This window comes from Chiloscyllium plagiosum, unplaced genomic scaffold, assembly GCF_037043375.1.
Source record: "Chiloscyllium plagiosum isolate Xiang-an unplaced genomic scaffold, Cpla_swu_hap1 HiC_scaffold_15, whole genome shotgun sequence".
Classification (NCBI taxonomy): Eukaryota; Metazoa; Chordata; class Chondrichthyes; order Orectolobiformes; family Hemiscylliidae; genus Chiloscyllium; species Chiloscyllium plagiosum.
In genome coordinates this window covers 26,721,946-26,743,724 of record NW_028270153.1, presented here as the reverse complement: position 1 = coordinate 26,743,724, position 21,779 = coordinate 26,721,946, and the positions used below count along the sequence as shown (strand labels likewise).

The window sequence follows — 21,779 nt, the reverse complement described above, 5'->3', positions numbered from 1 at the left end:
TCAAGAAGAAGGCTCACCACTATATTCTCAAGGATGATTCGGGTTTGGCAATAAATGGTGGCACAATAAACAATGCCTTTAACCTATGACCAAACTTTTTAAAAAGTTACACTGCAGAATAAAAAATGCTGATGTCATTGAGTCAAGCCTAGTTAGTTGAAACATTGCCATGAGAAAAACAATGGAGGACATTAGTATCGGCTGCCCAAGCTTCCAGTGAATTCATGAGGCACAAGGCTTGAGCATATTCCTATTGTTTGGAGATCACAGGTCACTGTACATGAATACACATCACTTTTAGAAAGTGTAAATGTTAAAAGCATGAGAGATTATCTGAAGTTGGTGGAGCTTATAGAAAAGTCAAGATGGTTCAGCAAGTGCTGACCAATGACAAAATCACATCTAACTGTACGAATCTTATTTTGGCTTTGGCAAACACTTTCTCACTGAGTACAGACTGTACCCTGCCTGTTACAAACAACCAAAGGGACATGCTAATTGATTTGATCAGCCATTTTCGGGAACATATTGTTTTAGATGTCTGGCATCACACCAGCATTAACATTCATGAATGACATTGCTCAACTTTATGGTAGATTTCAATTTTTAATCAACCTTGTTAAACATCATCCATAACATCCACTTTTCCCAAAACTCTGCTCCATACTGAATTAAATTCATCAATTTTCCTGTTTCCACTAAATATAATATTTCTGGATGTTTGAAATGAATAAACTTGCTGCGGACTTTCTGTTGGTGCATGACCTTAAGGAACAGACATTTGCAAGAGCTGTAGAATATTATCATTATTCAGACATCATAAGAAAATCCACACCATACTGTAGCTAGCTATCGGACCATTATTTGGCCTAATAAATTCAAAATGACCCTAATTTAGCAGCACTTGGTAAAGAATAAATAAAAAAAAACAACTGTAATCAAACAATAACTGTATGCTAATTGTACAAATTTAAAATGGAAAAAAGACACAACCAAAAATGAAAGAACAAAGTTCATATTGCCTTTGACAGAGGCAAAGCTATAACAAACTATAGACAATAAAGTAAGCAATGTCAATTGATAGATGGGAAAATAATTTGTATTTCCTGATCTTTTTTGGCTTCAATCGAAAAATACTGTTGCAGAACATTTCTGCTCAGTTTACAAGGACACCTGAAGTTTTTGTTCAATTATCACTTTAACTCCCTACCCCACCCCAACTCTGACTTACCAGCCTTTTACAATGAGTTCTGAAAAGTGGTCACTCAACCCGAAACATTAACTCTGTTTTTTCTCAACAGATGTTACCATACCTGCTGAATTTTTCAAACAATTTCTTTTTTTGTTTGCGATTATAATAAGACATGGGAGGGCATTCAGTCCATTGCATCTGCTCCATCATCCGATCATGTCTGTCTGATATGCTTCTCAATCCAATGCTCATGCTTTCTCCCCATAACCTTTGATCCTCTTTCTAAACAAGAAACTGTCTACCTAAGTTTTAAATGCACTCAATCATGTGGCCCCGTGTGCTAATGAGTTCCAAAGATTAACCATCTTCTGGCAGAACAAATTCCTCCTCATCTTAATTCTAAAGGGTCGCCCCTTAACTCTGAGGCTGTGGCCTTAGGTCCTAGTCTCAAGGAAGAATATTTCATCGTTCAGTGAAGCACCTTAGCTTTTTAGACAGGAGTTTAACGATTTCAGATCATAACTACACTTTTTCGGGCAGCGGCTGTTGGTAATTGTTTTGCGATTCCCATTTCATTTAGAAGCAACTTATATTTCTTCATCTGTCCCATCACCATTTCCTTTTGTTTTGCAGCATTATTTCCTGTGCCATTGGTATTATTCTGAAAAGCATGCTCGCCACCTGATCTAAGCCTTCAGCAGGCACTCTCTGAGTTTCTAATACAGTGGCCAATGGATTATACTTAGTACAAGCCAGAGGATGGCTGCCAGATATTTTCAAAAACATACTGTGAAGTATTGACCCCTGAAACAGGCAGCAGAGCCTTTGTTAGTTATTGTTTTAGGCTGCCTATTGCAAAATACTTTGCCCTGAGATAGTGAGCAGTAGATTTGCAAATCATCACCAATCATGTCAAGTTTGGAAAACCAGTGATCTAAAGTCAAAATGGGAGGACCATCATATTTGAGGGAATGGACCCTCATTTTGGCAGTCCTCCTCTTACCCTGCTAGCTCCTTGATGCTAAACATTGAATCTACACCCCATTCAGCAGTATTCACTCCTATACATTGCTAGTCACTAACAAACTTCCACTACTTCCTGACACCATCACCTCCATTGGATTATCATTGTAGAATTGGGGATTATGAGTACAGAAGTAACCTGACTCATTGCACTTATCTCACACATGTCTCAAAAGAATGGTCTTCACTCCAGGGAGGATGGTGTATGTAGACCCACCAATGCAATCAACAAATCAGAGACTGACACATGGACTGCCAAGTGTCAGGGCATGCTGGTTAACAGGTCTACTCTCTTTCTCTGGGACTTTTGTTCCATAATAGGCCTTCTTGCCCTCATTCATCGCATCCCCTTACCACATTCACTCACCCATCCCCATAAATTCATTCCATATTGCTGTATTCATCCCTTATGGTGCCTCCTACTCTCCAAGCCAACCCATGCAGATTCACCCATTCCAATGGTTCAGAACCAATGAACTCTATTGCACCAATATGGAAAAGGTCAAATCAACTATTTATAACTTCTTTAAAATCTGATATTTCTATATGCCTGTAAAAGTTTCAATCTACTATACTGTTAATATATCCATAGCAGAAACTGAAAGCACTTGACACTTATTTTGTGCAAACAAGAATTGATAGAAGAAATCTAAGGATAAAAAAGCTGTCAAGCAAGTCATGCTTTCCTTTGTTTGCAACTGTTTGAATAACCGAATAGAAGTTTGGGGTATTAGCTAAATATACTTTTGGGAACCATCAGGTTGATAAAGAGCATGAATTGGCATGGGTACATTATGAAGTTTTTGAAGTTATATTTTTTAAAGGGTTCCTGCGCACAGGGTCTGGTTCACAACTCATCTGAAGGGCCATGAAGCTCAAGTCACAGAGATGCCGGTTTGACCATAACAATTGCAGGAGCCAGGAGATGTGCAAGACCCTGTGATGGGACCACACAGTTCAGGAATTCAAGGTACAATCTGTGTTAACAAGGCTTGTGACCTTTTCTCAGACCAGTGAAAATGGGGCACCTGGAATGGGGGCTGGAATCCAGGAATTATGCCCCATATCTGATTTGTATAGGCCTGCAGAATCTCCATGACTCAGTATAATCTAGCTCCCAAACTTCAGATCCCCTTTCCAAAGCAGTCGTCTACCCCCCTTCTCAGCTCACATGCTCCATGCCCTAGGCTCAATAATTTGTACAGCTCAGACCTCACCACGAGCAGCCAAATTTAATCTCTGTACCCATTCACCTTTGTGTGCTTAAATTATATCCCAATGGATATATTCAGTTTCACAGGAAAATAATACGCTTCACCTGTGTTGTATGCAAATCAGCCTCATCAAAATAACTACACCATTCTTCAAATGACACTGTGTCTATGCTTTGATCACATACCTAGAAAGTGATAAGCAAATAATCTAATAACTAATGCAAAATATGTAAAATTAAACTCAGTTAGGCACACATATAGAAACCAATACAACTGGGATATTAACTTAATTTTTGTAATGATTCAGCAGATTACCTGGAGTCAAAAGCAGTCTGCATTAATAGCAGCAGGGGAGTGACAGGAATTAGCTTGTTGAGGTACAGTAAAAGGTCAACAGAAGCCTCAGCTCCTTAACCTTATTTAAAGTAACCGTTTGTGGATATCAAGTGAGAGTAAAGTCAACTTTCACTTGAGGCCCATGTGGTTAGCAATCTTGCTAACAGAACATAGAGCACTGCATCGCAGTATAGGCCCCCGATGTTGCGTCGACCTGTAGAACCAATCTGAAGCCTACCTATCCAACACGATTCCATTTTCATCCATAATGTAGGCACAAGATCACAAACATTTCTAGACATGATACACGAGTACCTTGGAATCAGAAGGATAGATCTACTTCACTATCTGGGAGAGTCAGTGGCGAATGGTAATGTCTGTGAGTTAATAATCCAGAATTCTAGCTTAATACTCTGTGGACAGCAAGGTGGTTAACACTGCTGCCACAGCACTAGGGATCTGGGTTCAATTCTAGCCTCCAGTGACTATCTGTGTGGAGTTTGCATGTTCTCCTTATGTCTAAGTGGATTTCCTCCAAGTTTCCTCCAACAGTCCAAAGATGTGCAGGTTAGGTGGACTGGCCATGTTAAATCGCCCATAGTGTCCCAGGATGTGCAGGATAGGTGGATTAACCATGGGAAATGCGGGGTTACAGGAATACAGTAGGCGGTAGGTCTGGGTGGGGTGCTCTTCAGAGGACTCAATGGCCTGCTTCCACACTGTAGAGATTCTATGACCAGGAATGAAGGATTTCAATAAAATTAAACATGCTGTAACTATCAGCAAAGAGGAGTTTAGGATAGAGGTCGTGTGCACCCCCAGCAAAGACATGCTCCCTGATCTGGCCTTACACCTGAAATTCATGAGATGCATATGCCTTTTCAAGTTGTCATCCAATTATCTGAAACAAATGGTTTATCAATTTCAAATGCTGGAAGAATTTCACACAGCGATCACAAACAAAATATATTTTTTCCTACATATTACAGTGCAGATCAGCCTTCGATCAACTATGACAGTGTGTGACAACAAAGACATCTGCATGTCAACAAAAGTCCTAGTGTAACAGCATTTGCTGTCACCAAATACCTGTACTGCAGTGAGGCCTGGATTGTATACCATAATCTCAAGAAGGTCAATTCCTCTGTTGTATCTTTTGAATTCAATAAGAGAAGCTTTGAACAAATGCTAGTGTCTTTCTTGAAGCCATCCATTTCAACCTCACAATTACATATGAAGACACACATAAACACATATACACGTCACTCTCTTTCACACACCCTCACACTTCACACACTCGTCAGTGTGTTATTAGTCTTTCTTGAAGCCATCCACAAGCATTCGGGCAATACACTTGCAAAATCAATTCTGATGGACTGGACACTTCTTCCAATTAGCCAAAAACTCTGTCCTCCGCCAAGTACTGTTTTCTTACTCTCAACTGGCTAATGCTCCATGGAGGACAAAAGAAAATGAGTCAAAGACACTCAAGTTCTTCTTTAAGTGTAGCAGCATTGACATTAAGGAGTTGGAGGAACTTATAATTAAGATTCCAGAAAGGTAACATCCCGTCCATAATGCTACATCATAGTAACAATGAGAAAGACAAAAAAAACCTGAATTCCAGGTCTCACTGCCTGATGGGATGTCCTGCACGAAGATATACAGGTTAAGAGTCATGTGAAGACTTATGGCAGCACCTCATAGTATGAGATCGATATTATCCTCAAATCAAGGAGCAGCTAGTCACAACTGTGTATCATGTTGTTTCCCCATTTCATCCAAATGATGAAACACAAATATTGGAAAACCCACACCCAGAAACATGAAAATAACACTGTCTTTCTGCAGGCCTAGCATGGAGAAAATAACATTTGGAGCAATGTATGGTTTTGCTAATAAGTCTTGTAAGGAATAATAATATTGCATTACAATAAGAGTAGACAGTAGTGAACAAATATTAAATGGAACACGAGTCTGGGACAAATTTTGCAGAGAATTTTTGTTGATCATTCAACCAAGTGATTTTAAACATTTTAAAAATCTAGATCTCTTGTTCAAATACAAAAGGCTGCCCATCAATTACTGTCACTCCCTAAGCTAACATCCCCAGAAAGAACACCAGGGCTCACAAGCACAGGTAAAAGTCTTGTTGGGGGCTGAATGTTTGTCCCCAGAAAGCTCTTTGTGGTCAACAACAGAGATCAGGCGATTCATGGCCAGTTTCTGCCAAAGATGAAAACTGGCTACTGTTTTTATCTGAATATTTGTTTAGAAATGGAACAAGCAACAAGTTGAAGTTCAGTTGTTCAGTCGTTCAATGTAGTTAATTATAAGCTTGCAAAAAAATGTCACAACCACAACTTTTTGATGATGTAATGTTGTCTGTGGTTGAAAAGGGAGCACTTTGAAAATCTAATTAAGGGACTCAGCCAAAGTGCAAAACCTATCACAGGGGAAGACACTATTATTCACTGATCTTTGAGGTAAACAGTGAAAGGTTTGAATTATATTGTTAATTTCATATGGAAAATAATAATTTCACTGAAAGGTTAGTCCATTCAATATGTAGTAAGCAAATTGGAACAGTACAGTGCTTTCACTGTTAATGAGGTACTACCATAACAAACTTACACTCATATTAATATTAGGATTTTAATACAGCTACATAGTTTTTTTAAAGCATAAAACAATGTTAATTCATAAAATAAATGTGGTACCATATGGATTACATGTGAATAATATGGCTAATGCCTTATCATTCTTTACAAGCCCTCAACTTCAGACATCATTCCTCCATAAACCCATCATATGTCTAAACATACTGCTCTGTAAAAAAAAATCATAGGCACATTCATAAAATTTGATAAATCCAAAGAAATATAAAAACAATGTTTTAACAATTCAAAAATTAAAAGGATTAATTTTATATCAACTCCACTTATATATCAGCAGGTGACATTTGACACCCATTGTTTGTGTATTTTTATTTGAAGCAATTAAAGTAGCATTTTGTTTTACAGCAATAAGATATATCAGTTTTTTAAACTTACTTTACACTCATAATATCAATTCAATAGAACTATTTTCAACTTGACTCAGTTCATATTACTTATTAGAGAGCCAGTGACCATTACCTAAAATTGTAAATGAGTTACAGACATATTTGCCAAGCCAGACAAGGTCAGTATTCTGTTGGATTGTTTAGTCAAAGCAGAAAATGTGTAATAAGTAATACATATAAGTTAATGAACAAAACTTCTGTAAAGTACAGATTTTCAATATGCATCTTAACTCCAAGAGCTTTGTGTTCAGGTATTTTCAAGCAGAGATATTGTTTTACTGCCACATTACTTGCAATTGCCCACAGTAGAACAGGAAGAGTGCATTCCTATAGATTAAAAGGATTCTAAGCTTCAACTCAACCGTTCCTGACAACCGACTGGGAGCAAAATGACTTGCTGTTACAACAGCATTTTCCTGGAATTTGATAAATCCATCCTACAAGATCAGAGAATCCAATAAAAAATATTTATCAACCTGGACATTAAATTGTTGAATCTGAAACAATTCCAAAAATAAATGCAAAACAAATCATTGAAAACAGCAATAACAGTATTAAGTTACTGCACAAAATAGACATGTGTGGTATAGAGGTAATCTATTAGCATGGATAGAAGATTGCTGGCTAACATAAGGCAGAGTGCAGGGATTATCATGTAAATTTTGCTTTAGCAAGCTATGACCTCAACTGTGAACAATTTATGTCATTAACCTTGATGAAGCGACCAGATGTATAGTTTTTAAATTCCATGACGACACAAAGATGAATAAGTAAATGTTGAGGAAGACCTTAAAGAGTTTGAAAGGGATTAAAATGGATTTGGTGAGATAGCAAAAAAAAATTGGCATATTGTGCTAAATGTGAACTCATCCAGTGACATAAGCATGCAAAGCTCTATGGTACAGAGGGATCTGGGTTTCCTGGTACATGAATCCCAACAAGTTAGTATGCAGTTACATCAAGTGATTAGGAAGTAAATTGAATGCTTTATTTGCTGAGAAGGAAATATAAATATAAATAGGGAAGCTTTGCTGCAATTGTATAGAGCAATAGAAGTACTGTGTAAAGTTGCATTCTCCTTACTTGAGAAAATATATAACAACATAAGAAACATTCCAGAGAAGGGTCACTTAACTGATACCTTGAATGAAGGTGCTACCATAGGTGGAAGAGTTGGACAAGTTGTTCTGCACACATTGGAGTTCAGAAGAATGAGAGGTGTTCTTATTAAATGAGTGGATACTGAGAGAATGTTTTTCATTTTGGGAGACACTACGACTAGCCAACAGAGAATAGCAATAAGATGTCTCTCTTTATAATAAGGAGAACTCCCTTCTCTACAGACAGTAATGGTGGAAATCTATTTGTAAGACGGAGTTAGATAGATTCTTGTTTGACGAAGTCCAAAGGGTTTTGTGGTGAAATGAGAAGCCACAACTAGATCAGCCATAGTCTTATCAAATGGCAGAACATGCTTGATGCTGTTCCAGTTCCCAAATCCCAAAATGATATGTGTTTGTATAGTGCAACCTACTTGAATTAATGAGGTTTTCACATACTCAGTCAAATATTCAGCTGTTATTACTGAACCAAATGGTTCAAGCAATCATCTATATCCCTTTTGAATGAAGGAGAATAGTTGCTCCAACTTGAGCAGGCAGCAACATCTGATATTACATTCAGTGGTTTAAAGGAAACCAGTTGGACAACCTGAATAGACTTTCAGAAGTTGGTTACTGCCAAATTAACATTTTAGTAGTTTTTTTAAAGCTCAACAAATGATTAAGTTATCTGTTTTGAAACAATAGAATTTAGCATTCAGTTTGAGAGGGAGAAGCTTGGTTGGAGCATCTGTGGTAAGCTTAAATAAGGGAAATTAAAAAGGAATGCAAGTAGAGATGAATGGAGTGAACTGGAAAGGAATTTAGCAAAGACAATTAAAGTGCAAGGCAGACATTTAAGAAAATAATTTATGATATATATATATATGAGTCAATATATACATCCTATCGAGAATGAGCGATTCTAGAAAGTGGTTTAGCTAACTGTAGTTAACCAGGAAAGTTAAGGACAGCATCAAACTGAAAGAAAAAATAATGCAATTTGGCAAAGATTAGTGGTGAGCCAGAGGATTGGGCAAAGTTTAAAAAGTAACAAAAAAAATTACCAAAAAAAAAGATGGAGAAGCTAAACTTTGCGGTTCAACTTGAAGTAACACCAAAGCAGACAGTAAAACCTTCTTTAAATATACATATATATAAATGAAGACAGAAGTCAAAGTAAATCAATGCCTCTTAGAGAATGAGGTTGGGTAAATAATAATGGTCAACCATGAAATGGCAGTAGAGTTGAATAAAAGCTCTACATTAGTCTTTATAGTAGAAGGCACTAAAAACATGCTAAAATTATGAAATAATCAAGAGGCAACAGTAGGAGAGGAAAAAAATTATCGCAAGAGAAACAGGAATAGCAAAACTAATAGGGCTAAGGGCCGATAAGTTTCCTAGACTTGATGGAATGCATCCTGGGATATTAAAAGAAGTAGGTACAGCAATAGTGGATACGCTGGTGGTAATCATCCAAGAATCTTAGATTCTGGAAACATATTCAGGGGATTGGAAACCTGCCATTGTAAAATCTTTATTCTAAAAGGAAAGGAGGCAAACAAAAAGCAGGCAACTATAGAGCAGTGAGCTTAATATCTGTTATTGGAAAAATGTAAGTGTCTATTATAAAGGATGTAATGCCAAATCAATTAAAAATATGTAATATGATCAAGCAGAGTCAGAATATTTCATAAAGGGAAAATCATACTGGATAAATTACTATAATTATTTGAGGAAGTAACAAGTAGGATAGATAAAGGAGATGCAGTGAATGTAATAGATTGGCATATTTGGAAAGTGTTGATAAGTGTTGATCATACATTAGGCTACTTAATAAGATAAGAGCTTGGCATTGAAAGTAGAATTTGAGCATGGATAGAGGATTGGTGACCAAAGACCAAGAGATGAAATAAGGCGGGCACTTTCAGGATGGTGATCTGCAATTAGTGGAATGCCACAATGATTGCTCAATGTTCAGCACCTTTCACATCTTTTCAGATACTGAAGCAATCCATGTTCAAATGCAACAAGATCTTGACACTATCCAGACTTGGCTGACAAGTGGCCAGTAACATATGCTCCACACAAATGCCAGGCAATGGTCATCTCCAAATGAAGCAATCTAACCACCAGCCCTTGACATTCAGCGATGTTACCAGTGGGTTACCATTGACTAGAAACTACACTCACCACATAAACACAGTGGTTATATGAGCAGGTCAGAAGTTAGGAATATTGCAGAAATTAATTTACCTCCTGACTCTCCAAGGCATAAGTCAGGAGTGTGATGGAATACCTCCCACTTGCCTGGATAGATGTAGGTCCAACAACATTCAAGACGTTTGACACCATGCAGGGCAATGCAGCCTCCTTGATTGGCACCACATCCACAAGCATCCAATCCCTCCACCATTTATACTCAGTGGCAGCAATGTGTACCATTTACAAGATACACTTCAGAAATTCATCAAAGATCCTTAGATTGCATGTTTCAACCCTATGAACACTTCCAGCTAGAAAAATAAGGGAAGCCAGTCCTGGGAACACCATCTGCAAGTTCTCCTCCAAGGTATTAACTATCCTGACTTGGAAATATAACTCCGTTCCTTCACTGTAGTACAGTCAAGATCCTGGAATTTCCTCCCTCATGGCATTGTGGGTCACTGCACTACACATGGACTGCAGCAGTTCAAGAAGGCAGCTCATCACCACCTTCTCAAGGGCAATTAGGGACAGGCAATAAATACCGGCCAGCCAGTGAAGCTCAATCCCATGAGTGAACAAAAACAAAAGAAGCTAGAATAGAGTGATTTGGGAAACCTTCTATATGAATCACAATGATCAAACATCAACATTCAGCAACAAATTGAATATTGGCTTTTATTTCAAAGGGAATGGAGTATATAAGTAGAGACGTTTTACTAAAACTATACTGGTCAAACCACAACAGGAATACTCTAAGAGAAGATACACTGGCTTTTGCAGGCAGTTCAGAGAAGGTTTATTTGGCTGATTCAAATTTTGGAGGAACTGTTTAATAAAGAGAAGTTAAATAGATTGGCCCTGAACTTATTGGAATTTAGAAAAATTAGAGGTGACTTCATTAAAACATGTAAGATTCTTAGGAGACTTGACAGGGGAAATATGAAGAGGTTGTTTCCCCTTGTCGAGGTCGAAGGCCAGACAGAAGCATAGAAGCCCTACAGTATGGAAGCAGGCAAAAGTGAGGACTGCAGATGTTGGAAACCAGAGTTTAGATCAAAGTGGTACTGGAAAAGCACAGCAGGTCAGGCAGCATCCGAGGAACAGGAAAATCAATGTTTCGGGCAAAAGCCCTTCATCAGTTTTCTGATGAAGGGCTTTTGCCCGAAATATCAATTTTCTTACTCCTCGGATGCTGCCTGACCTGCTGTGCTTTTCCAGCACCACTCTGATCTAAAGTGTGGAAGCAGGCCTGTCAAGTCCACACCAACCCTTCAAAGAACATCCCATCTTGACCCACCCTATAACCATACATTTCCCATGGCTAATCCACTTAGCCTGCACATCCATGGACTGTGGGAGGAAATCCACAAAGAGATGGGGAGAATATGTAAACTCCACAGAGACAATCACCCGAGGCTGGAATTGAATCTGGATCCCTGATACTACGAGGCAGCAGTGCTAATCACTGAGCCACTATGCCCTAATCTCAGAATAGCGGTTACACCTTTAAGACAGAGATGAGGAGTTTCTTGTCTCAGTGGATAGTGAATCTGTGGAATTCTTTACCACAGAGATTTGTTGAGCCTGGATCATTAAGTGTACTCAAGGCTGAGATAGACAGATATTTAATCAATAAGGAGTCTGAAGGTTATGGTGAAAAAGCAGGAAGGTAGAATGGGGGGTTATCAGATCTGCCATGATCTCATTAAATAGCAGAGCAGACGTAATGGCCTACTTTTGCTCCTGTGTCTTATTCTCTACCATGCAGAAGTTTTTATCAGCATTAATTTCTTCCAATCTTCTAAAACCCAAACCATTGCTTTGTTCATATCTGCTGAATCCAGAAAATACATAGTATTAGTTCAGGTGTTCCACTCAAAATAACAGATAATGCCACATTCCACTGTTTATAAGGAAATGGAAAAGCTAAATCAAGCACTGGATAGATGGACAGTTAAACTCAAACTCCTAAGGTCACTCTCACATTTTGGCACTCCGTCATTAGTTTCACTGAAACTTCACCTTGCTGCCTGCTTCACCATTGAAATGAATGGAGTACCAGAACATTGTTGTATCTGTGCAGTAGATATGGAAGTTATGCTTTGTCCATTTTAAAAGCACCATTGAATAACATGACAAATTCTAGTCTTTGGCAATTAAAATTTCTGCAGCTAAAAATAAACTGCTACAAGTTTAAAGCTATATCCTTTCGGGTGTTGTAAGAGATTTTAAAAAGTGTCAAATTTAAATTCATAAATTACTTTTTTTGGTTTTCCTTTCTGTTTCTTTTTTGGTTCTTTCAATTCAGCTTTGCTTTCCCTGTATTTTTCTTTCTGTATCTGATTTGACAATCAGTAACACTAATTAAAATGCCCTTCTCAGTCTTTCAACTGGACTATGTTACTTATACCAAGAAACAAAAATACTGCAGATGCTGGAATCCAAGGTAGACAGGCAGGAGGCTGGAAGAACACAGCTAGCCAGGCAGCATCAGGAGGTGGAAAAGTCGATGTTTCGGGTGTAACCCTTACATCAGAGGGCAATTTAGCAAACTTGATGCTTTTTGATATGGTCTTAGCTGTAATAGAAGATCACATAACAGGATGGACAACAAGATAGCTGTCATCCATCCATCAGCAAAGACTTTCTAATTCCTGCCAACTTTACCAACCAACCTCAACTACAGGAAACTGATTTGGAAAATTCGCACAACCCTTCACAAATCTCTCCTCAGTTTTAAAGACTAAGATTGCAAAACTTCAACTAGCTGCAATCAGATCCCAACAGATTGAAGGATAAGTCCCTCCATGCAAACATTGAACAATCATTAACCACCTCAGAAACTGTTATAATATTTTTACCACCTCAGTCATTGAGGGAAGGTTAAAGAATCTCTTAAAATGCAGCTGTGAAACTCCCAATCAGATCCTGGAAAAGATCAAAGAAAAAAAACCTTTTGCTGTTAGTTCCACAATCTTCCAATCTTGTTGCTTCGGGAGATACATAGTTGTTTATCCTGTTCAATCAGCTCCCAGATGCCTGGTTTCCCTCAGCAACTTCCCTCACACAAAAAGCCCAAATGGGAAAGTGTAACTAACATAGAAAACCAATAAGTACCCTAATAAAACAAGATCTGACCAACTGTGAACTCCTGAACACTAGTCAACACTATAAATAACTTCACATTTGGATGGAAGTGCATTCAAAGCTGTAAGAATGTAAACTTTATAACCGAGATGCATTTGTATATACAATTCAACCGTTCTTCGGAAAAGCATATGAAAACCAAATAAAACAGACACTGAACCTTAAGCGAGTAATAAATCTTTATATCATAAACATGATCTTAAAATTTGATGACCTGAATGCAGTGTGGAACAATACATTCAATTTTTAATTTGTTCAGCTAACAATACTGCAATCTGTACTAAAACCAATGTGACAAAAAGCAGATGGAATTTTTGGTTTCACCTCGCCTACATTAGAAATATAAATGCTCGATGGTATTATATTTTGAAATGAACAAAGCAAAATGATACCTTTGGGCAAATTTGGAGTGCGGGCAATTACGTACAGCCGCCGGCATGGAATTCGCATACATTCTTGGTCTCGGGATACGGGAATAAGTGTTTGAAGTGACATTTGTTGTCTGAAAGTTCTCCATCGTAGTTGGCGAGCTCTCCTTTACGGTACCGGGAATCGTTCCAAACCAAACTGAAGAGAAACTTGAATAAGAGGAAGAATGCTGTCCACCAGAGATCCTGTTGTAAAGACTAACTTACGAGGAATGTTAACCCAACCTCCCAGTGTGACAGCATTCTCCGGGCTGGACAAGTTACCAACTCCACCCCCTCGCTCATGCACGCACATCAACCTAAAAGCATTATAAACCATTGTACTGTGGTGTACAATCCGTTAAACCGCACGGGCTTCGTTAAAGCATCAAAGTTTCACCTCAGTGTTTTACAGGATTTTATTTTTTTACCAGCTCAACTATTTTTTTCGAATTGAGACGCAATTTTCATCTGACAAAGTAAGCAAGTGCTCCTCTGGAAAGCACCACGCCGATCTCTTACGGTGAAGCACTTGGTTGAACATGTTTCGCTTCATTCCTTGTGCAGGAATTTGTCACAGTGCAGATGACTGGCAAGCTATTGTGAAATGTTTGTTATCGACCCAAAAATGTCACTCTGGCAAATGATCCAATGAAGTGATGAAAAGAAGGAAGTTAAAATCACAATATTTCCAATGAATAAACAATAAAAGTCTCTTCCTGACGAAACATGCAGAATTATAAAATCTAAGTAACATTCTTGGTATCGTACATTTCTGTGAAAGGCTGATTCAGCTCGACCTCAATGTGATTTTTTTTAATACCACCAGCAGATATTACTGCAGAAAAATCCAATGAGATTTCCTAAGCTCCGCTCGATAATTGATCCTTTATTGTGTTGGGTCAAAATGCTGGCCCCGTTCCTAACTGCACTCGCGGTGTCCCTCGCCTACGCGGAGCGCCGCGATTTAAAATCGCAACGCACCCTCTACCCTCTCCACAACAATTAGATGTGGACAATAATGCTGACCCAGATGGCGACACCTACAGCCCATGAGTCAAAAAGAAAGACCAAAGTCGAAGTGCTTTCACATCAAGAAAATCCGTGGTGCTGAACTTTTTTGTCAATCTCAAAACAATCATGAAGTTTGCATAGAAATAGAAGTAACTGCATTCTGAAAAGGGTCACTGGACGTGTAAAGTTGACAATGTATTTTCTCCACAGAAGCTGCTCGACCTGTTCAGTTTCTCCAGCAATTTTTGTTTCAGATTTCCAGCATTCCAGCAGTTCTTTGTGTTTTATTTCATAAATTTGATATACCTGGGATCAGTAGTGCTCCACATTCAGATGTATTGTATTACAAACAAAGCATTAGCTAGGCCATGTTCACTTTTTCAAGTGAACACAGACAGAAGCCACTGAAGTATTAGCTTAGACTGGGTGCTCCAGTCTCTAACATGAAGCTTGCACCATTTAGGAAGATTATTAAAATAGCATTCCACAAAGACTGCAAAAACTGATGGTTTCAGGAAAGGTGGAAAGGGAACACATTGCGTGGAACATACTATATGTAGAAAACGTACGGTTAGGGCATCTGGAAAACCAACATGTTTGCCACACACCTTCAACAGGTGATTAAGAGGCAGATTAGATGCAATCTTGAACACAGTTTTCATGTGCTCTTTATTGAGGATCACAAGATTTATGGAAAAAACACTTTGGGAAGGAAAAGAAAAAAGTCAATTGAAAAGGAATGAGCGGCATTTAACCAGGCCAGGCTGGTTTAAACAACCAGGAAATTTGCAACCAGCTGCAGCTAGGAGTCCCGAATGAATGACCTATCTCTACATCCCCCTGAGGTCCCCAGGACCACAGCTTTGAAAGAGTACCAACGCAAAGCTGAATAACAATATGACAAGATGCTGACTCATTGGCAAGTGAGTACTGATAAGCACTGAGAATGCACAAGTTAAATACATCATTAGAAGAACCAAAGACACATACACCAAACACCAACTTCATCAGCAAGGACAATATCATCAAGCTAGTGGATCAATGCCTTACCACCCACTTCACCTTCCACAACAAAACCTACAGACAAACCAATAGAACACCCATGAGATGTCCGATATCAGGGTTCTTAGCAGAGGTAGTAATGCAGAGACTCGAACAAACAGCTCTGCCGACCATCCAACACAAGCTTTGGGTCAGCTACATGGATGACACCTTTGTCATCACTAAACAAAACAAATTAGAGGAAACCTTCAAGACCATCAATAATATCCTTACTGGCATAAAATTCACTAAAGAGGAGGAAAACAACAACATGCCATTTCCAGATGTCGCAGTAGATTGAACAGCCAACAGGAAACTTCAAACCAGCATCTACAAGAAAACAAATCATACCAAATATTGAACTACAGAAGCAATCATCCCAACACCCACAAACGAAGCTGCATTAGAACATTATTTCAATGAGCCATCACACACTGCAGCACAGAAGAATTATGAAAAGCAAAGGAAAATCACCTATAAAACATATTCAAAAAGAACGTATACTCAATGAACACAGTCCACCAATTTCTCAGCAACAAACTCAAATAAGCAGACAAAACACTTCCAGCCACTCTCCTCTACGTCAAAGACATCTCAGAGATGACTGCCAGACTACTCAGGCCTCTTGGCATCATGGTAGCCCACAAACACACCAACACACTAAAATTGCAACTAATGAACTTGAAAGACCCTATAGAAGCAACAAGCAAAACTAATATCATTTACAAAATACCATACAAGGACTGAAACAAACACTACATTGGACAAACAGGCAGAAAACTAGCCACCAGGATACATGAACATTAATTAGCCACACAAAGACAAGACTCCCTCTCACTAATATCCTTACATAAGATGAGGAAGGGCACCACGTCAACTGGGACAACACATCCATCCTAGGACAAGCCAAATTGAGATACGCATGAGAATTCCTAGGAGCAAGGCATTCCAACCGGAACTCTATCAACAAACACATTGACTTGGATCCCATTTACCATCCCCTGAGAAAAAGAAGAGGAAATGACATCACCACAAGAAATGACAACACCAACCCAAGTAAACCAAAACACATAAATAGAAAGCAGGCCTGCCACCAGTGCTTCATCCAAAGGCTCACTGATGATGTTATCTAGTATCGTGACAAAATGTCTAAAAACGAACCTTCCAGCTCAGCGAGCAAACCTACATTCAGAATCTCAACCTGAGCTACAAATCTTCTCAAAACTTAATCTTATTAACTGCAGAACTCAGCTCATTAATAGCAGCTTTCTTTCATATCATCTGCCCTGAGCAAACTACATGCCAATTCTCAACATGAAAGTGACAGTGGCCACCTGATAATTTCAGCTTGGCGCTTGTTCCAAAGGATCTCCATATTGGAACCAGGGACCAACCCATCAGGGCCATTCAATGGATGCCAGTCATATGCACCCTACATCACCAGACACTGGCATCAGCATGTGCCAGTTTCTAAGAAACCTTGCGGCGCAGCTCATCCACTTATAGTATGCTTCTGGATTTCACTGCTGCACCATGGGGCACAACGGCAACTATGATTGTAGTGCTGCAGCAAGTACATTTTGCACACAGGGACATTGACCCAGCACAAGGACTGGACTAGGCTTCAACTCTGGTCTGTTTTTCTGTTCTCTCAGCAGTCATTCAATTTGAGCCCACCTGGAAGCTCACAACATCCCTGCCATCCCTTGCTTTGCATTTTAGTACCCTGCCCGTCAGCCAGAAGTGCGAGGCCTTGCACTTTGGAAAAAAGAATACAAGCGTGGACTACTTTCTAAACGGTGAGAAAATTTGTAAAGCCAAAGTACAGAGGGATCTGGGAGTGCTAGTTGAGGACTCTCTAAAGGTAGACATGCAGGTTGAGTCCGTGATTAAGAAAGCGAATGCAATGTTGTCAATTATCTCAAGAGGGTTGGAAAAAAAAGCACTGTTGTGCTACTGAGACTTTATAAAGTTCTGGTTAGGCCCCATTTGGAGTACTGTGTCCAGTTTTGGTCCCCACACCTCAGGAAGGACATACTGGCACTGGAGTGTGTCCAGCGGAGATTCACACGGATGATCCCTGGAATGGTAGGTCTAACATACGAGGAACGGCTGATGATCCTGGGATTGTATTCATTGGAGTTTAGAAGATTAAGGGGAGATCTAATAGAAACTTACAAGATAATACATGGCTTGGAGAGGGTGGACGCTAGGAAATTGTTTCCGTTAGGTGAGGGGACTAGGACCCGTGGACACAGCCTTAGAATTAGAGGGGGTAAATTCAGAACAGAAATGCAGAGACATTTCTTCAGCCAGAGAGTGGTGGGCCTGTGGAATTCATTGCCACAGAGTGCAGTGGAGGCTGGGACGCTAAATGTCTTCAAGGCAGAAATTGATAAATTCTTGATGTCACAAGGAATTAAGGGCTACGGGGAGAATGCGGGTAAGTGGAGTTAAAATGCCCATCAGCCATGATTGAATGGTGGAGTGGACTCGATGGACCGAATGGCCTTACCTCCGCTCCTATGTCTTATGGTCTTATGGACTTAAATACCAGTCTAACAGTACTGCTTCAATAACAGAAACAGGAGTTGCTGGAAAAGCTCAGCAGATCTGGCAGCATCTGTGAAGAGAAATCAGAGTTAATATTTTAGGTCTGATGACCCTTCCTCAGTACTCTGAGGGTTCCTGCTTGCACCGTTTTCAACCTTACAACATAAATAGCACCATTCCCTGGTTCATTGATCAATCAGAGTCAAACTGCCTGGTGTAAACTTAAACAAAACTGGTAGGTAAAACAATCAGTTATCATTAACTGGTGCATTTTCCATGATCACACTTCGACCAATCAGCATCCACTTGCCATTCAATCTGCACTCTCTTATCATCCAGTAGTAAATGTTATTCCCCTTATTCCCCTATTGTTGTGAATAGCCTGATGAGTGTAAATGAAAAGTTTCAGCATAATGTGTTATTTTTCAACAATACTCAAGTTTTGCACTTCCACACACCTGCTTGAAAGTCAGAAATGAAGATAATCATTGCATAGTTTTCGGTGCCATTTACAATGTCATCGATATTGCAGTAGCTCGTGCCACATTCAGGTCTGGTCAACATCCATGATTGGGCTAATAAATAGCAAGAAATATTCATGACACACAAATGGCAGGCACTGACCATATCCAAAAAGTGAATCAAATTATCTCCCTTTGAAGTTCAATGGTGTTGTTATCACTGAATCCCACCCCCTTCCCATCAATATCCTGGAATTACCATTGGCCAGAATCATAAATGGACTAACTATATAAATATTGTGCCCATGAAGGGTAGATCAGAGTTTGGAAATTCAGGAATGAGTAATTTACCTCCCGGGCTGAATTTCCCTGGAGCAGCAGAAACTACTTTGGGTGCGAGATGGAATGTAAAATTGAAGAATTTCATAGTGCTTTGCCTCTGAGGAGGTTGAATACCAAAAGCTTTCTGCTCCAATTTCACAGCAGGGAAGTATGGGAAAGGGATCCACAATTGGTTCTAATATCAGAGTCTAGAAGCCCTGGGGGAATATCCCACCCTGCAACTTTCCAAAGCCTGTCCACCATCTACAAGGCACAAATCAAGAGAGTGATGGGATTCTCTCCACTTTCCTCGCTGAGTACAGTTCCAGAAACACTCAACAAACTCAACATCATCCAGGACAAAACAGTCCACCTGAGTGCACCGCATCCAGCACTTTCAACCTTCACTACCTACACCACAGATTTACAGTGGAAGAGTGTTGACCGTAGACAAAATGCACACGAGTCACTCACCAGCATCTTCCAAACCCGAGACCTAGAAGAACAAAGATAACAGGTAGCAAACTAACACCATCACTTGCAAATCTCTTTGCAAAGCTGTACCCCATCCTGATTTGGAACTTTATTGTCATTCCTTCACTGTCATTGGATCAAAATCATGGGAATCCCTCCCTAATGAAATTTCAGTGTACACCATCTGAATGACTGCAGATTGCAAAGACAACTCAACACCACCTTCTCAAGGGTAATTAGGATGGTTAATAATTACTACCCTAGTCACAATCCATAAACAAATTTATCTAGAGAGGAAGATTTCTAGTGCAGTACATAAGCATATAAAATTAATATTTCTAAAACTCAGTTTTGCACTGAACAATATCAGATTTTCATTGATAAGTTTCTGAAATGAGTTTAGAATCTGAAATTTGTTTAGAGTTTAGAATGAATTTAAAATCCCTACAGTGTGGTAACAAGCTCTTCAGCCCAACAAGTCCATACTGACCCTTTGTAGAGTAACCCACCCAGACCCAATCCCCTACACAATGAAGTTTCAGGTTATAAAAAGGCTCCTGTTTATATTTATCAAGTTGTCAAAGCCAAAAATTGCATTTAACTGTTGGAGATTTGGATATAATCTTCTATGCCAGTAAAGAATTTGCTGGCCTCGATTTGATTCTTTTCTAGATTTCCTGAGCATCCCTCACAACAGATGGAATACAAACAAAATATGCTGACATATTTCATTTAAGAATCAACAAACTCCATTTCAATGGTAACTTTGAGAAAATAGAATTGTTGGGAAAAAAAAAACCAAAAGAAAAATATTGCAGATTCTGGATATCTGAATTTAAAAAGAAACAGGATTTGAGCTATAGGAAGAGGCTGAACAGGCTGGGGCTGTTTTCCCTGGAGTGTTGGAGGCTGAGGGATGACCTTATAGAGGTTTACAAAATTCTGAGGGACATGGATCGGGTAAATAGGCAAAGTCTTTTCCCTGGGGTCGGGGAGTCCAGAACTAGAGGGCATAGGTTTAGGATGAGAGGGGAAAGATATAAAAGAGACCTAAAGGGCAACCTTTTCAAGCAGAGGGTGGTACGTGTAGGGAATGAGTTGCCAGAGGAAGTGGTGGAGGCCAGTGCAATTGCAACATTTAAGAGGCATTTGGATGGTTATATGAATAGGAAGGGTTTGGAGGGATATGGGCCGGATGCTGGCAGGTGGGACTAGATTGGGTTGGGATATCTGGTCGGCATGGAAGGGTTGGACCGAAGGGTCTGTTTCCATGCTGTACATCTCTATGATTCTATGACTCTCAGTATGACAGCATCTGTGGACAGTGCAAGTTGCATCAGGTAAGGGAATAAAGTTTCACTTTTTTCCAAAAATAATTCATGTGGACTAAAATTATGTACAATGATATAAAAATTAATCAAATTAAAGGAGCAACTGGAAGTGAGAAATGATTACTGAGGACATTACACAAAAATACATTATTCATCAATACACTGAAATAGTTAGTTTATGTTTTTAAATTTAAAGCTTGATAATTGAACTTCACATACAATATTTTCCATGCTTGTGCGCTAATTCCGTGTGTGCTTTGTCATTTGGGAATTGGAAATCTTCCCATTTCACGCAGCCAGAAGCAAGTTTAATATCAGTCCAAAATTGATATGAGTTTAACCTTGTTGTCATACTTCCTACCAGGAAGGTGGTATCAGAAAACCTGAGCTATTGTAGATTTGGCCTACATTTGACTATCAATGTTTTGTCTGCTATAACTGTTAGCATCACAGACTAATATTCACACTCTGCCAATTGTTTTATGAGCAGCAATAATTAACTAGGCATCATCTGCTGAGATTGTCATTGGTAATGACAATAATGAAAATATATGGATGGAAATAAACTATAAGTGTTTCTTTGTAATTTCAACTAATGGGGCTGTGACTTTTTCCTTTGGCTGTTTGTTCTATTATAGGATTGTCCTTGGGAAGAAAGATGATTGTTGCATTGTCTTCAAAATTAATGTTCTTTGTAGTTTACATGGACAAGTATTTTGTCATTAATGGGAGGGTAACAGATATTTGTTCTGTCAATTATCAGTTTATCTTTCACACTCAGTCTATTTTCCTCCCTCCTGTAATTCCCATTTGAAATATTTGACCAAAGATTAGACATCAAAATATGGTACATTTTCTGTTTGGTAAGGTGTGTGTGCGTGACAGAGAGA

The 21,779-nt window shown here is 39.1% G+C and overlaps 1 protein-coding gene and 1 long non-coding RNA gene across 6 annotated transcripts in view; one reads left to right on the top strand and one right to left on the bottom strand.

Annotated features, from left to right (window-relative positions):
• The window catches only part of LOC148147635 (uncharacterized), a 311,747-nt gene that overhangs the window by 206,605 nt on the left and 83,363 nt on the right, over nucleotides 1-21,779 (top strand). The window lies entirely within an intron of this gene.
• arhgap40 (Rho GTPase activating protein 40) overlaps nucleotides 1-21,779 on the bottom strand; it is a 132,361-nt gene that overhangs the window by 51,267 nt on the left and 59,315 nt on the right. For 2 of the 5 annotated variants that reach the window (XM_043710568.2, XM_043710569.2), the window contains exon 1: nucleotides 13,680-13,934. The exons of 2 other annotated variants lie outside the window; for them this stretch is intronic. In XM_043710568.2, the coding sequence (XP_043566503.2) occupies nucleotides 13,680-13,804 (125 nt within the window). In that variant the 5' untranslated portion in view covers nucleotides 13,805-13,934. Of the gene's footprint in view, nucleotides 1-13,679; nucleotides 13,936-21,779 lie in introns of those variants that run through there. One more of the 5 variants, XM_043710570.2, reaches the window with a different exon arrangement.